Here is a 16,021-nt window from a genome sequence, read left to right on the forward strand (position 1 = left end):
CCGTTGGTTAATAATGCTACTTCTAAAAAAAAAAAATTGACCGGTTAAGTTTTCTATGCCTTGTGTTTTAACCAGTCTTCGAATTTGCGGTTAAAATAACTCACCGGTAAAAAGATAAAAAAAAAAAAAAATTGGCATATATGATATATCACTTTAATTTTAATTTTAATTTACACTAGTCCTCGAACATCAATTTATATTAATTTACATAGACAAAGCCACTTGAAATGTTTAATTTTCAAACTAGACAATGTCCTAAGATTATAAACATATTAGCCAATTTTGATGATGTGTCAATCGATTCATATTTTACATTTCGATTTTCCACTCAACAATATTAACAAATATATATACATTTATAAACTAGTATTCACAAATATTAACGGTTAATAATCTTTGAATTCAAAGTTTGAAAATTTGAATATATTTTTTGGTTGATTTGATTTGTTTACATGTAGGATTGGTTTTAATCGATTTACGCGGGATTTAAAATTTTAGAAGTCGCAATTGATAGGTACCTTTATAAACTTCTATTAACATTCAAAATCGGGTTTGGAGTTTTGAATTAATTACTTTTTTTTACTTAGTTGATTTTTTTCCCCGTGTAGTAGTGATTTTCCTCGATACTTTTTTGGAATTAAAATATTTTGAAGTCAAATTGGCAGTTTATTTTATTTTTTTCTTTTTAAAATTTTAATTAGTAGTTAATAAGAATAATTTTTAAAATTTCCTCGTTTATTTTAGTTTATGACTATTTTGCAATATATGACTACTTTGCAAAACTCAAATTTCAATTTGGTTAGTTAGCTAGAGTACATTTACTTGAATGTTTAATTAAGTGCATTGTTTAAAACCCAATTAAATTAAAATTATTGTTATGTGGGATTTTTCCCATACTAAGAAATATCAAGGCCCAACCCAAACAAGAAGCAGGGCGAGCCCGGTCCAAAGGATAGAGCCCGGAATCGAGACGAGTCGGGCTCACCCCTAAGGGGACTTCCAGGCAGGGTCGACCTCCAGCCAGGCCCGACCTCCAGCCAGGCTCAACTCCAGGCAGGGTCGACCTCCAGCCAGGCCCGACCTCCAGCCAGGCTCAACTCCAGGCAGGGTCGACCTCCAGCCAGGCTCGACCTCCAGCCAGGCTCAACTCCAGGCAGGGTCGACCTCCAGCCAGGCTCGACCTCCAGCCAGGCTCAACCTCCAGGCAGGGTCGACCTCCAGCCAGGCTCGACCTCCAGCCAGGCTCAACCTCCAGGCAGGGTCGACCTCCAGGCCAGGCCCGACCTCCAGCCAGGCTCAACCTCCAGCCAGGCTCAACTCCAGGCAGGGTCGACCTCCAGCCAGGCTCGACCTCTAGCCAGGCCCGACCTCCAGCCAGGCTCAACTCCAGGCAGGGTCGACCTCCAGCCAGGCTCATATCTGGGGAGGGGGGGGAGCCCGAGTAGATGACGATTTTACTCCGACCCATCATCACATCTCTATAAAAACCTCCACTTTTCCCATTTGGAGGTAAGTTTGCTCACACTTACAAAACCTCTGCTTCTCTCTCATCAGAGCTTCTCTCTCTAGAACTCGAAGCACGACACCTAGACTAATGTTGAGCGTCGGAGTGCCCGCCGGAGGAAACCCCTCCGCGGTCCTTTAGCTCACTCTTTTCTCTTTTCTCAGGTGACGAGTCGTCGGAAATCCTTTTCCGGCACGGCGGAGGTACAGGTGTTGGGACAACTTCTCCGTTCGACCACCGCGCGGTCATAGGGTCCGGCCCTAGACCGAACCGCGGACCGGTTTTCGTGTTGATCCATTTTCAGGCATTAACATTTTGGCGCTAGAAGGAGGGGAGAAAATGACATATTCAAGTCCTCAAACCCCACAAAATCATCAATTTCAAGATCGTGGACCCCACCATCGTCACGTAAGTTGGTAGAACTCATCAATGAAGAATAAAAAAAAAAAACACGTGGAGAAGGTGGCAAATGAATGATTAAAGAAATGGCAAAAGGAGAAAGGATAAAAGACTACCTTTAAAAAAAAAAAAAAAAAAAAAAGGTGGGCTTTTTCAAAGCAAGAGACCCCTTCTCTCCCTCTCCAAGGCTCCACACAGCACCTGAAAAAAAAAATAAAATAAAGGGTGTAACAGAGAAGCAAGGAAGTCAAGCTTAAGGAGCTAGAAAAAAAAATAAAAAAAAAAAATAATAATAATAATAATAATAGTAACAGAAGACAACGGGGGAAGGCGAGCAGGGAGCGTTCACCATTGACGTACTCAAGCTAGAAAAAGCAAAGGCGGTCGGAACGACGTCCGGATAGGTGACGATCCACCCCGAAGACACAAAGTTTCCTGAACGACTAAGTCCTCCAAGAAACTGGGGGGTTAATGTTATGTGGGATTTTTCCCATACTAAGAAATATCAAGGCCCAACCCAAACAAGAAGCAGGGCGAGCCCGGTCCAAAGGATAGAGCCCGGAATCGAGACGAGTCGGGCTCACCCCTAAGGGGACTTCCAGGCAGGGTCGACCTCCAGCCAGGCCCGACCTCCAGCCAGGCTCAACTCCAGGCAGGGTCGACCTCCAGCCAGGCCCGACCTCCAGCCAGGCTCAACTCCAGGCAGGGTCGACCTCCAGCCAGGCTCGACCTCCAGCCAGGCTCAACTCCAGGCAGGGTCGACCTCCAGCCAGGCTCGACCTCCAGCCAGGCTCAACCTCCAGGCAGGGTCGACCTCCAGCCAGGCTCGACCTCCAGCCAGGCTCAACCTCCAGGCAGGGTCGACCTCCAGGCCAGGCCCGACCTCCAGCCAGGCTCAACCTCCAGCCAGGCTCAACTCCAGGCAGGGTCGACCTCCAGCCAGGCTCGACCTCTAGCCAGGCCCGACCTCCAGCCAGGCTCAACTCCAGGCAGGGTCGACCTCCAGCCAGGCTCATATCTGGGGAGGGGGGGGAGCCCGAGTAGATGACGATTTTACTCCGACCCATCATCACATCTCTATAAAAACCTCCACTTTTCCCATTTGGAGGTAAGTTTGCTCACACTTACAAAACCTCTGCTTCTCTCTCATCAGAGCTTCTCTCTCTAGAACTCGAAGCACGACACCTAGACTAATGTTGAGCGTCGGAGTGCCCGCCGGAGGAAACCCCTCCGCGGTCCTTTAGCTCACTCTTTTCTCTTTTCTCAGGTGACGAGTCGTCGGAAATCCTTTTCCGGCACGGCGGAGGTACAGGTGTTGGGACAACTTCTCCGTTCGACCACCGCGCGGTCATAGGGTCCGGCCCTAGACCGAACCGCGGACCGGTTTTCGTGTTGATCCATTTTCAGGCATTAACATTTTGGCGCTAGAAGGAGGGGAGAAAATGACATATTCAAGTCCTCAAACCCCACAAAATCATCAATTTCAAGATCGTGGACCCCACCATCGTCACGTAAGTTGGTAGAACTCATCAATGAAGAATAAAAAAAAAAAAACACGTGGAGAAGGTGGCAAATGAATGATTAAAGAAATGGCAAAAGGAGAAAGGATAAAAGACTACCTTTAAAAAAAAAAAAAAAAAAAAAGGTGGGCTTTTTCAAAGCAAGAGACCCCTTCTCTCCCTCTCCAAGGCTCCACACAGCACCTGAAAAAAAAAAAAAATAAAGGGTGTAACAGAGAAGCAAGGAAGTCAAGCTTAAGGAGCTAGAAAAAAAAAATATATAAAAAAAAAAAAAAAAAAATAATAATAATAGTAACAGAAGACAACGGGGGAAGGCGAGCAGGGAGCGTTCACCATTGACGTACTCAAGCTAGAAAAAGCAAAGGCGGTCGGAACGACGTCCGGACAGGTGACGATCCACCCCGAAGACACAAAGTTTCCTGAACGACTAAGTCCTCCAAGAAACTGGGGGGTTAATGTTATGTGGGATTTTTCCCATACTAAGAAATATCAAGGCCCAACCCAAACAAGAAGCAGGGCGAGCCCGGTCCAAAGGATAGAGCCCGGAATCGAGACGAGTCGGGCTCACCCCTAAGGGGACTTCCAGGCAGGGTCGACCTCCAGCCAGGCCCGACCTCCAGCCAGGCTCAACTCCAGGCAGGGTCGACCTCCAGCCAGGCCCGACCTCCAGCCAGGCTCAACTCCAGGCAGGGTCGACCTCCAGCCAGGCCCGACCTCCAGCCAGGCTCAACTCCAGGCAGGGTCGACCTCCAGCCAGGCTCGACCTCCAGCCAGGCTCAACCTCCAGGCAGGGTCGACCTCCAGCCAGGCTCGACCTCTAGCCAGGCTCAACCTCCAGGCAGGGTCGACCTCCAGGCCAGGCCCGACCTCCAGCCAGGCTCAACCTCCAGCCAGGCTCAACTCCAGGCAGGGTCGACCTCCAGCCAGGCTCGACCTCTAGCCAGGCCAGACCTCCAGCCAGGCTCAACTCCAGGCAGGGTCGACCTCCAGCCAGGCTCATATCTGGGGAGGGGGGGGAGCCCGAGTAGATGACGATTTTACTCCGACCCATCATCACATCTCTATAAAAACCTCCACTTTTCCCATTTGGAGGTAAGTTTGCTCACACTTACAAAACCTCTGCTTCTCTCTCATCAGAGCTTCTCTCTCATCAGAGCTTCTCTCTCTAGAACTCGAAGCACGACACCTAGACTAATGTTGAGCGTCGGAGTGCCCGCCGGAGGAAACCCCTCCGCGGTCCTTTAGCTCACTCTTTTCTCTTTTCTCAGGTGACGAGTCGTCGGAAATCCTTTTCCGGCACGGCGGAGGTACAGGTGTTGGGACAACTTCTCCGTTCGACCACCGCGCGGTCATAGGGTCCGGCCCTAGACCGAACCGCGGACCGGTTTTCGTGTTGATCCATTTTCAGGCATTAACAATTATGATTAATACATTTTGGAAAAATGTTTTAATTAAAATAAAACAAAACCAATAACCTTACTTAATGATGTTTTAATTGAAGCGAATTTATATTAAATGCTTTGATATTTAAAAAGGGAACAAAACGGAAAATTCCATTCTATTATGTGTATTCTGTTTTTTTTTTTTTTTTTTTTAATCTTAAATTTCCATTCTATTATGTGTATTTTGTTTTCGATCTTTTGTTTATTTATTTATTTTTAATTCTCGACATACTTCAAGATTTTTTTCTTCTTTATAGTACTCTTTTGAAAATGACCGAAATTTAAGCCGAACGAATTTTTTCATAACGTTCCAATCTACTCATTTTAATTTGTGCATAGAACATGGTATGCAATCGATTGTATTCTACTAGGCCTGTGCACGGTCCGGTCCAAAACCGGTCAAAAAACCGGACCGGACCGTTCAAAAAAACCCAAACCGGACCGGACCAAAAATCTGTAAAAATCGGATCGGACCGGACCGTTTTAAATCATCTAAACCGAATCGGACCGTTTTGAACCGTTTGGACCGTTTTGAACCGTTTAGACCGGACCGAACCGGACCGTTTTGGACCGTTGGACCGTTTTGAACCGTTTTACATAAATTTTTTTTTAAAAAAACCATTAATTTTCCACCAAAACACAAACATATAGTCATATATGAGAGTTAAATACATGCACAAATGCCTAATTTGGCTAATTGAACATTAATTTTTTTTTTTTATAAATAAACCGGTCCGGTCCGGTTTAACGGTTTTAAAAAAAAAAAAACCGGACCGGACCGTTTGCATTGATTAAACCGGACCGGGAAAAAAAACCGTTTTAAACCGGACCGGCGGTTTAAAAATCACCGGTCCGGTTTACGGTTTTTTCGGTTTTTTTGTGCCTCCCTATATTCTACTTCTGAAAAAAAAAAAAAAAAAAATTTGTTATGCCCTTTGATCACAAAGGACACGTTCTCGGGAATTCTGACAATCGAATAACTAAAACAGTCAACAGTGAAGAGTCGACGTGTAATTTTCCGATTCATAACACACTCTTTTTTGCTCCGTGACTTAAGTCAGTTATAAAAATCAAAGCAGATCGTCTAAATACTTATTGTTTTGGTTAAGCGACAACCAATCACCGTTAATATCTCTCCCAATATAGCCTCTCTCTTCGAAGCTCTCGAACTCCATCAACAATGGCGTTTCCGACGCTGGTCCGTGTCTTGCTCTTCGTCCTGGTCTCTCTCCTTCCTCTCATCACGCAAGTCGATTGCCAGACATGCAAATCGCAGAAACTCGCCGATTCCGGCGTCTTCTCCGACTGCCTCGACCTCCCGACTCTCTCCTCGTACCTCCACTACTCCCACGACCGGACGAACTCGTCGATCTCCGTCCTGTTCGTCGCGCCGCCGTCGGAGTCCGGCGGCTGGATCGCCTGGGGACTCAACCTCGTCGGCGACGGCATGGTCGGCGCTCAGTCGCTCGTCGCGCACCGGGGCTCCGACGGAGGCGTCGTCGTCAAGACCTACGTCCTGAAATCCTACAGCGTCGTCTCGGAGTCGAAGCTCTCGTTCGACGTTTGGGACCTGAGCGCCGAGTCCGGCGAAGGAGTGATGAAGATCCTCGCGAAGCTCAAAGTTCCGGCGAACGCCGAGTCCGTCAATTTCATCTGGCAGGTCGGACCTTCCGTCACCAATGGCGTCCCAGACAAGCACGAAATTCGCAACGCCAATCTCATGGCCAAAGGAAAACTCAGCCTCGCCGCCTCTGCGAACAAAACGACAACGATCGTTCCAGTTGTTGATTCCAGGACCAAGAATAGGAACGTGAGTCTTTCTATTTAATTTTTTTTTTTGGTAAAGCGTTTTCTGGATCTGAATTGAATTGAACGAATCTGATTGGTTAGCGTTTCCGTTTTTTAGATTCACGGAATATTGAACGCAATAAGCTGGGGATTTCTGTTTCCTCTGGGAGCGATGATCGCGAGGTATGTGAGGGCATTTGAATCTGCAGAGCCTGCTTGGTTTTACGCACACATTTCGTGTCAGGTTTCGGGTTATGCCATCGGAGTCGCCGGCTGGGCCACGGGGCTCAAGCTCGGCAGCGCTTCCAAATCCTTAACCTATTCCAATCACCGCATCATCGGGATCACTCTCTTCGCCATCGCAACCTTGCAGGTAAAAATATTAATTAAATTAAAATCTCGTCCGGCCAAACACAAAGCCGGAAATTCGTACCGGAACTATGTTCACGGTATCAGAGTGAATTCTGTTTCGATAGTACTCCATCGGAAAAAATATATTGTTTTTTTATTTTATTTTGTATAATGTGAATAGTGACATAATTAAACGGAACGGAATGTTCCGTGATTTAGCTAGAATTCTGACACTGTTATGTTTATGCTTATTATTATTATTTTTTTTAAGAAAGTAGAAAATGTTTTAGGTTTTTAGAATCAACCAAAACCACACGTTCGGTTTCGATTAAATAGAATATCTGTTCCAACCAAATGACCACATTTTATGAAAATCTTGTGAATTTATTCTACGTTGGAACCATTACTTACTTACTTTTCGGTGGTGCAGATCTTCGCGTTGTTCCTGAGACCCAAAAAGGAGAACAAATACCGGGTTTTTTGGAATGTGTACCACCACGGGCTCGGGTACGCCATCATCGTTCTGGGCGTGTTGAACGTGTTCAAAGGGCTCGATATCCTCAACCCGGCCAAGCACTGGAGAACCGCGTACTTGATCGCGATCGTGACACTTGGCGGGGTTTCCTTGTTGCTCGAAGCCCTGACTTGGACTGTTGTGTTGAGAAGAAGGAAGTCCGGTCCGTCCGCTAAGCCCTACGCAGTATCACTCAACAACAACAATGGAGCACCCGATTCGCAGCAAAGACCTCTCTCGATATGATGTACAAAAACAAAATGAACAAGGAAAGAAAAGACTCAAGTCTTAATATCTTCCGGTTCATCTCTTTTATTTATGTTGTCGAACTCATTTTTCGTTATATTTTTTGTTGTATTTTGATGTATCGCCCACCTCTTTTATTTAGTTTCATCGCAATGTTTAGATTAATTATTCGATTATGCTGTGATTATTGATTAATTAAGTAAGTAATTATTATTTTTGTTCATACGAGTGTCTAGGAGTCTATTTTGAACATGTCACGATAGGTGAGCTTGCAATGTTGATTCAAGTTAATTTATCTTTCGAATTTGGAGGCTAATTATTCTGCAATGCAAAATTCCCTTCTGATATTTTAATTTGGATTTCTTAATCTACGGGTTGGCTTTCTATTTTTAGTAGACCGAATATCAATTTTCCACCGGAAATGTACGCTCTCGGTAGAATAAATATAACGTTGCAAAATTCCTTAATCTAGAGACAAGCTAACTTGTGTAGAAATCTATAGTTCCAAACATATCGAATTGAAAATGACTTCCATGAAAATGCAAGGTATTTAAAACTTGTTTTTCAGTCCACTAAATCACTGAGTGTGCTGATTGATGTGCCACTTTATTTGCGATGTGATTCAAATTTGTCGAAGTTGACGTTAAAAAGAAATTTCACGAGGCAGCTAAAAGAGGAAATGGAAAGAAAAAATGGATTGGTTAGGTGTAACTTTAGTTATGATGAAGAGAAAATGGATAAAGTCACGCTTGCAATGAAAAATAGAAAAGAAAATTACGCATATAATACATTCTTATTGGGAATCATTAGGTGTGTGCTTGTGTCTATTGGAAATGGTCCACACATGCAATGTGCGTTATTATTTTCCTTGATTTCCCTTTTTATCCCTGCTTTTACTTTCCCTTTTTATTTTTTTGAGGGAACCCTGCTTTTACTTTCCCTAATCTTGCACTTTTCGTTGCTTTTACAATGGAACATTTGTTTTCGGGGGATTGACACAAATAATACTATATGAATGTCCCTTACCAAATATAGCCCAAAATGAAAAATTTGACACATGTAGTACCTAGACCACTGAGTAAAGATTATTATACCTTTAAAACTCATTTAAACAAAAAAAAAATTCCAAAGCCAATTCCCTCTTTTTTTCTCAAAACTTTCCACACACACCTCTTCATCTTCTTCTTCTTCTTCTCACTCGGTCGCTCAACCCAACCCACGATTTCCCTCAACCAAACCCACGATTTCGCTTAACCCAACCCATCTTCGCGCTCTCTCTCTCTCTCTCTCTGTCGCGCCTCTCCTCGCTCTATCTCTTGCACACCTCTTCATCTTCATCTTCTTCTTCTCACTCGGTCGCTCAACCTCTACGCTCAACCCCACCCACGATTTCGCTCAACCAAACCCACGATTTCGCTCAACCCAAGATCTCAGTTTCTCGTTCTCTCTCCCCCGATCGCGATTTAGGGTTTCTCGCTCAAGGCACACACCTCTTCATCTTCATCTTCTTCTTCTCACTCGGTCGCTCAACCTCCACGCTCAACCCAGCCCACGATTTCGCTCAACCAAACCCACGATTTCGCTCAACCCAAGATCTCAGTTTCTCGCTCTCTCTCCCCCGATCGCGATTTAGGGTTTCTCGCTCAAGGTAAGTCTCTTTTTCCTTTTTTCCATTGAGATTGTTGTTATGGTTGATTTATTTAAGATGATTGTGTAGATTGTTGTTATCTGATAATGAATGTTGCGATTTTTTTGAGATTGTTGTTATGGTTAACTGGTATTGCGATTTTTTGTGAGATTGTTGTTATGGTTAACTGGTATTGCGATTGTTGTTGAAAATTGGTGACTTGATTTGTTTTAGGTTTTATATTCAATGACGAAGTCTAAAGGAACCAAGGTCGAGGAGGCCTCAAACGTTCGAAGAAGTCCTAGGACGGCTTCGAAAAGGAAAATAATTTCGCCGTCCAAGCGTTCCAACGATGACGACGCGTTCATCGTCGCACCAACAAAGATAAAGAAGGTATTGAATAAAAATGAAGTGACTTAATTAGAGCAATGTATGGTTATTTGATTTTGTTTTGTGTTTGATATAGCCAAAAAACAAGGCTGAGTCCTCGGGCGTTGCGACCGCCTTGGAGAGTCCTACCACTGTTATTTCCCGAAAGGTGAGTGTCAGAAACTCATTTTGATCCTGGTTCGTGACAGATGTGTCACGGACTCGATGACTTCGTGACAGATGTGTCACGAAGTCAGCGAGTCCGTGACACATCTGTCACGAAGTGGGTGAGTCCGTGACACATCTGTCGCGAACTCAAGCATAATGGTTTCACTAATAATGTCATTGACTCATATGTGTAGGAGTGGAGACGGTTTATACCGGAGTCCAACGTTGAAGGATTTTCCTTTAACTTCCACGGGGGATTGGAAAATTTCCTGGCTCTTTTACTCGGCCGCAGCGCCGAAACGCAAGCTGGTTTGCCCAATCATGTTTTGGGCAGTTCGTGGGGCAACCCAAAATAATGCGGTCATCGGCGATTATAAGCCACTTGGTGTTGAGGACCGGGAGCTTCGACGGAGAAACCACTGACGGGCTTCTAATTGAGATTGGAGACCAAGTCCGGGAGTTCACGAAGAGAGACTTCCAGGAGATCACATTCCTCAAAGTCGTCGATGACTACGAGGAATTCAAGTTCGAGGGGGTTGTTTCTAATGACAGCCTCTTCAAAAAATTCTTCCCGGGGAAGTATTTGAGTCGGAACTTGGTCAACCAATTCTTGGAGGCGAGCGTAGATTGGCCGACAGAAGTTCAGGTAAATTACCTGAAAATTTACTTCGTCTTGAATGTCCTCCTGGCGGACGATGCGAAGAACATGACACCGTGCTTAGAGCTCATTAAGGCGGTGGAGGACACGGACACATTCGGTCGCCATCCATGGGGCAATGTGGTGTGGAACTACCTTCTTGGCGAAATCCGAAAGTTTGTGGAGAAGGGTGGCGAGCCAATGGAGCAAGGTAAAAAAAAGGAAGCTCCATCTCCCCGGATTCGTCGAGCCGCTTCAGGTTTGGGGGTACGAGTGTCTTCCTTTCCTGACGAACATGGGGGTTTGTGAGAAAGGCTCCACCACAGCTCGGCCAATAATGCATCGGTGGAAGTCTATCGGACTTGTTCAGGATGCCGCCATGAGAGGAATCAACTTCAATGAGGTAATAAATTTGTAGGTTAATTTATACTTAATATTGATCACACTCATTTGTTAACTTGTCCCACGTATAGGTTGAATTTCACGGAATCGGTGACACTTCTTCAAGCGTTGCAACCCATTCTACGACGCTAGCGGGGGATAACAAACGCCCGGAGAAGAAACCCAAAAAAGACGCCCCACAACCAGAAGCACCACCACCACAACCACCACAACAAACGTCTCATTCACAAGAGCAGACAGTTGAGGTAACACAATTTTGGGTTTCTATTTTAATTTAAATAACCATACTCCGTGACAGATGTGTCATGGAGTGGATTCACTCCGTGACAGATGTGTCACGGAGTGGATTCATTCGTCAACCAGCTTACTTTGTTTTTCTGGTCATGGATAGTCCCGGCTCGACTCTCTCGAAAATTCTGTTGGAAATCTCCATGAGCGTTTCCGCTATATGCAAGACGACTACAGGAAGTTCAAAAAAGATATTTTGGACGCGGTGAAGAGCTACAGAGTGGCTCTTGATGAACTAGATCAGTACTACAACTGGAGAAACGCGTTGCAGTTAGAAAAGAAGCGTCGGAAGAATGCCGAAGATAAAGCGGCCAAATTGAAGAAGTGGGAAGAAGAGATGGCGAAGAAGAAAGCGGAAAAAGAAAAGAAAAAAAAGGAAGAAGAATATGTTGAGAAGCTGAAGAAAATGCAGGAAGAAGAGAAGAAAATGCAGGAAGAAGAGAAGAAAATGCAGGAAGAAGAAGAGAAGAAGCAGAGAGAAGAAGAAGAGAATAATAAGAAAGAGGAAGACGAGGAGAAGAAGAAGAAAGACGAAGAAGAGAAGATGAAGAAAGACGACGAAGACGAGAAGAAGAAGAAGAAAGACAACGAGGACAAGAAGAAAAAGGACGATGACGTGGACAAGAAAAATAAGCAGGACAAAGACGACAAGAAGAAGTAGGACGATGGCGCCAAGAAGAGCAAGAAACCGGAGGAGAAGAAGAAGGATGGCAACCAAAAGAAGAAGAAAAACGAAGTCGAGAAAGGGAAAAAGAAGCAAACCAGTTAACAAGAGGTACAAGATATGCAATAGACATATTATTTTGTTGTTTAAAATCTTAAATGCGGAGATGAGTGGATTCACTCTGTGACAGATGTGTCACGGAGTGTACCACTCAGTCCGTGACACAGTGTCACGGAGTCGCTGAATTTCGTTATTTTGATTACACTCATGTTGAACTAAATGATTTTGAATGGTCAGGAGGACGAAAGTGATGTGGAAAACACATAAGGTGAACAATCTTGGGGTGATGAAGATTCGCTTCTCAGTCTAGAAGCCCAAATGAATGCAGAGGCTATGGAAGAGTATGAGTTGTTAGGGACACAGGGGGTTCAAGAGGTACCTCCATTAATTTGATGGTTGAACTTAATTCTTCACTTGTTTAGAAGCATGACTTTATAACCATATGAATTGTTATCTTTTACGGTTGAACTCAACAATAAACTTGAACTCAAATAAGCATATAATTGTTATGAAATATTATTTTATGGTTGAACTCAACAATAAACTTGAACTCTATTTCTCTTGTTGGATAGATATATGACTTGAACACACCGAATCCCCATATCCTGATTGAAGACTCACCTATCAAGAAACATTTGACCCGGCAACGACGCAACCCCGATAGGTTTACTCCTTCCAAAAAGGCGTTGCCTCTGAGGTTCATGAATGCTCCGGACGTGCTTCTTGATGAACTGCTGCTGTCGGAGGTAACCAAACGACCGGACCAGGATGACGTTGACGTCATGAAGTTGTGGTTCCAAGTCGGCTTGAAGATGGGCCACAAGAACATATCTCAGGGCAAACCAAAATATAAGCCGGAGGAAGAAACCATAGCGCCTTCTATGGAACTTGGACAGATGGCTATCAACCAGAAGACCTTCTTCTACAACATGTGGCACGAGGACGGTTGGTTGTCTGATCAGGTATTAATGTGTGTTAGTAATTTTTAAAATATGTCTTGTTTTGCAGCTCACTTCGTGGCAGATGTGTCACGGAGTCGATTCACTGCGTGACAGATGTGTCACGGAGTCAATTCACTTCGTGACATATGAGGCCGAGTGGAGGTCGAGCTCATGAGCTCGGCCTCCACTCGGCCTCATGAGCCCGACCTGTACTCGGCCTCAAGAGCTCGACTTCCAGTCGGCCTCATGAGCTCGGCCTCCACTCGGCCTCATGAGCCCGACCTCTACTCGGCCTAAAGAGCTCGACTTCCACTCGGCCTCATGAGGTCGACCTCCACTCGACCTCATGAGCTCGACCTCCACTCGGCCTCATGAGCTCGACCTCCACTCGGCCTCATGAGCTCGACATCCACTGTCACGGAGTCAATTCACTCTGTGACACATGTGTCACGAAGTGTACTTAGTCTATGACACATGTGTCACAGACTGAATTGACTCTGTGACACATGTGTGACGAAGTGAATTGACTCCGTGACACATGTGTCACGGACTGAGGTATTTAGTGCTTATGTTTATCTTTTGTCGTGCAGCATGTGGACGTCGCGATGTACTACCTCCGGAAGAAGAAAAAGGCGGGTTTGTTACGTCACTCCTTCACCATCATGTCCACGGTCTTCTTTAAGTATCTCCGAGATAGTTACACTCAGTTCAATGCTAGTCAAGATCCGGGTGTATTCTTAAAGAAGAAACTGAAAAAATGTGTCGTCGACCACATTACCGGAAAGTCTGGAGCGGAGCAACTGGTGGACCCATGGGACGGGGTCGATGATTTCTTCATCCCTGTAATAGATGGCAGACACTGGTATCTTCTTGTTGTCAACGTGCGTTCAAGGTGTATAACGGTGTACGACTCCATGAGTTCCACCGGTGGACACCAAACGCTCGTGGACACTGAAGCGAGAAACTTGGCCACCATTTTGCCATATGTTCTGCATGTCGCCGGCGTTCTACTCTCCAATGAAGAAATATTCAAGGTCGTCCACTACGATCAAATGCCACAACAAGACAATGGGTAAATATTTTAATTCTTAATTTTACATTCTTAATGACACATATCAATTAAAGCATGCGTTTTTTGTTCCTTCAGAAATGATTGTCACTACTACAAATACAGTTTTCCGGTGCGGATCACTTTTGGGTGCGACTATTCGCACCAAAAAGACTTTTAGGTGCGACTAGTCGGACCCAAAACTCAATTAAGCGCTGGAAAATTTTCGCGAATTTTTTTGAATTTGAGTGCGACTAGTCGCACCCAAAAGTGTGTTAAGACTATTGGGTGCGACTAGTCGCACCCAATACTTTCTCCAAAGTAGTCGCACCTAAATGCCCAAAAAATTTCGGCGGCCAAAACTTCCCCCTTTTTTTTTTACAAATGTCATTGGGTGCGACTTTGTCGCACCTGAAATCACTAACACAGGTCATTGGGTGCGACTTTTGTCGCACCCAAAGTCAAAAATCTGTATAAATTAAGCAGCAGCTTCATTCTCTCGCCAAAGACCCAAAAAAAACTCCTGCGATTTCTCTCTCCGATTTCTCTCCTGCATTTGCTCCCACCCCCGTCGCCGCCACCACTCCGACCGCCACACTCTTCTCTCCTCCTTCTTCCTCTCTTCTACCTCGCGAGCTGTTGGCCGAACCCCTCCACCATCGCGTGCGCTCCAGTCGAGGAAGCAACACCTCCGCGAGCTCGCCGTGACCACCGCCCGAGAAAGAGACGCCGGGAAGGAGAGATAACACGCCGAGGAGTCCAAAATTCACGAGAATCTCGGTAAGAAAATCAAACCCGAAATGGATTTTGAGATCTAGGGTTCTTGGTTTTAATTTTTGGGGGTTTTGAATCCTAGTTGAATTCAGTGAAATTGGTTAGTATTATATGTTGTTTGGACTCGATTGTTGATGTTTATAGCTCGAATTTGTGGATTGAACTCGAATTTCCTTGGTTTGGTAGTGTTTTGGCCGAAAATCTCATGAACTAGGGTTGGTTTTGGGGCTTTTGGAATTTTTGCGTGTGTGTGTCCGTGTATGTGTGTTTATGTGTATGCCTGACCGTGTGCGTGTATTAGTTTGTAATTTTTATGTGTATGCCTGACCGTGTGCGTGTATGTGTGTTTATGTGTATGCCTGACCGTGTGCGTGTATTAGTTTGTAATTTTTATGTGTATGCCTGACCGTGTGCGTGTATGTGTGTTTATGTGTATGCCTGACCGTGTGCGTGTATGTGTGTTTATGTGTATGTGTGTTTATTTTTGTGATTCTGTGGATTATGCTTAGGATTGAACTCGTGTTTGCTTGTTTTGCCTTTGGTTTCGTGTGATTAAGAGTTTTGATTTCTAATTTTTCTTAGTTTGGCCAAAAAATTGGAAAATGCAATTTGGGGTTTTCATGAGAAGCTTAAATCTCTGTTCGGGTTTTGTATTTTATTTGCTGAATTGGAGATTTAAATGTTTAGCTTAAGAATTCATGTTGATTATAGTTCGGGTTGCTTTGGGTCCGTGAAGTTAGAATTATGATATGTGATGAGTGTTTTGACTTCTTGGCCTTGTTTTGAATCTGAGTTTGAGTTAGTTTTGGATGTGAATAACTTAGCAGAATAGATGTGTCCTAGGACGTTCTAGGATGAGATAAGAGTCGAGAAAATAAGTAACTTTAGCGCGAGGTAACCTGAACACGACTCTTGTGGTTGTTTGTCGTGTTTCCGAGGTTGAAACGCAGGTACGAGGCGACGACGAGACTTGTCCAGGAGGTCGCCGAAGAGCAGGGAGGTACGATGGAGCTATGCCCAACTTTGGTGACGTGGGCAGCGGCTCGACAAGGCACCGAGAGGCTGCGAAAGTGTGCAGTAACGACGAGGTTTAGAGCTGCGAAGCCTCGGCGTGGCGTAGACTTGAGGCAGCGAGTCCTCGAGGCTAGGACCGTTAGCTAGAGTCTAACTATAATCATGTATAATTAGTTGAAAAAAAATGTAATTGTATAAAGTTAAACAAGTTATGTAGTTTCGGGATTCACGTCGAGTGTCTCGGGTTAGCTTCGGGTTAGCTTCG

The 16,021-nt window shown here is 44.8% G+C and overlaps 1 protein-coding gene across 1 annotated transcript; it reads left to right on the forward strand.

Annotated features, from left to right (window-relative positions):
- Nucleotides 1-5,761: 5,761 nt before the first annotated feature.
- LOC149387839 (cytochrome b561 and DOMON domain-containing protein At3g25290-like) lies at nt 5,762-7,987 on the forward strand. Its single transcript, XM_089623128.1, has 3 exons — nt 5,762-6,675; nt 6,772-7,026; nt 7,435-7,987. Exons 1-3 carry the CDS (start codon nt 6,046-6,048, stop codon nt 7,762-7,764), a joined length of 1,215 nt encoding a protein of 404 aa, XP_089479254.1. The 5' UTR covers nt 5,762-6,045; the 3' UTR covers nt 7,765-7,987.
- Nucleotides 7,988-16,021: the final 8,034 nt, after the last annotated feature.

The sequence above is a fragment of the Urtica dioica genome, chromosome 8, assembly GCF_054948205.1.
Source record: "Urtica dioica subsp. dioica isolate 48M chromosome 8, U.dioica_male_clone48M_v1_H2, whole genome shotgun sequence".
NCBI lineage: Eukaryota > Viridiplantae > Streptophyta > Magnoliopsida > Rosales > Urticaceae > Urtica > Urtica dioica.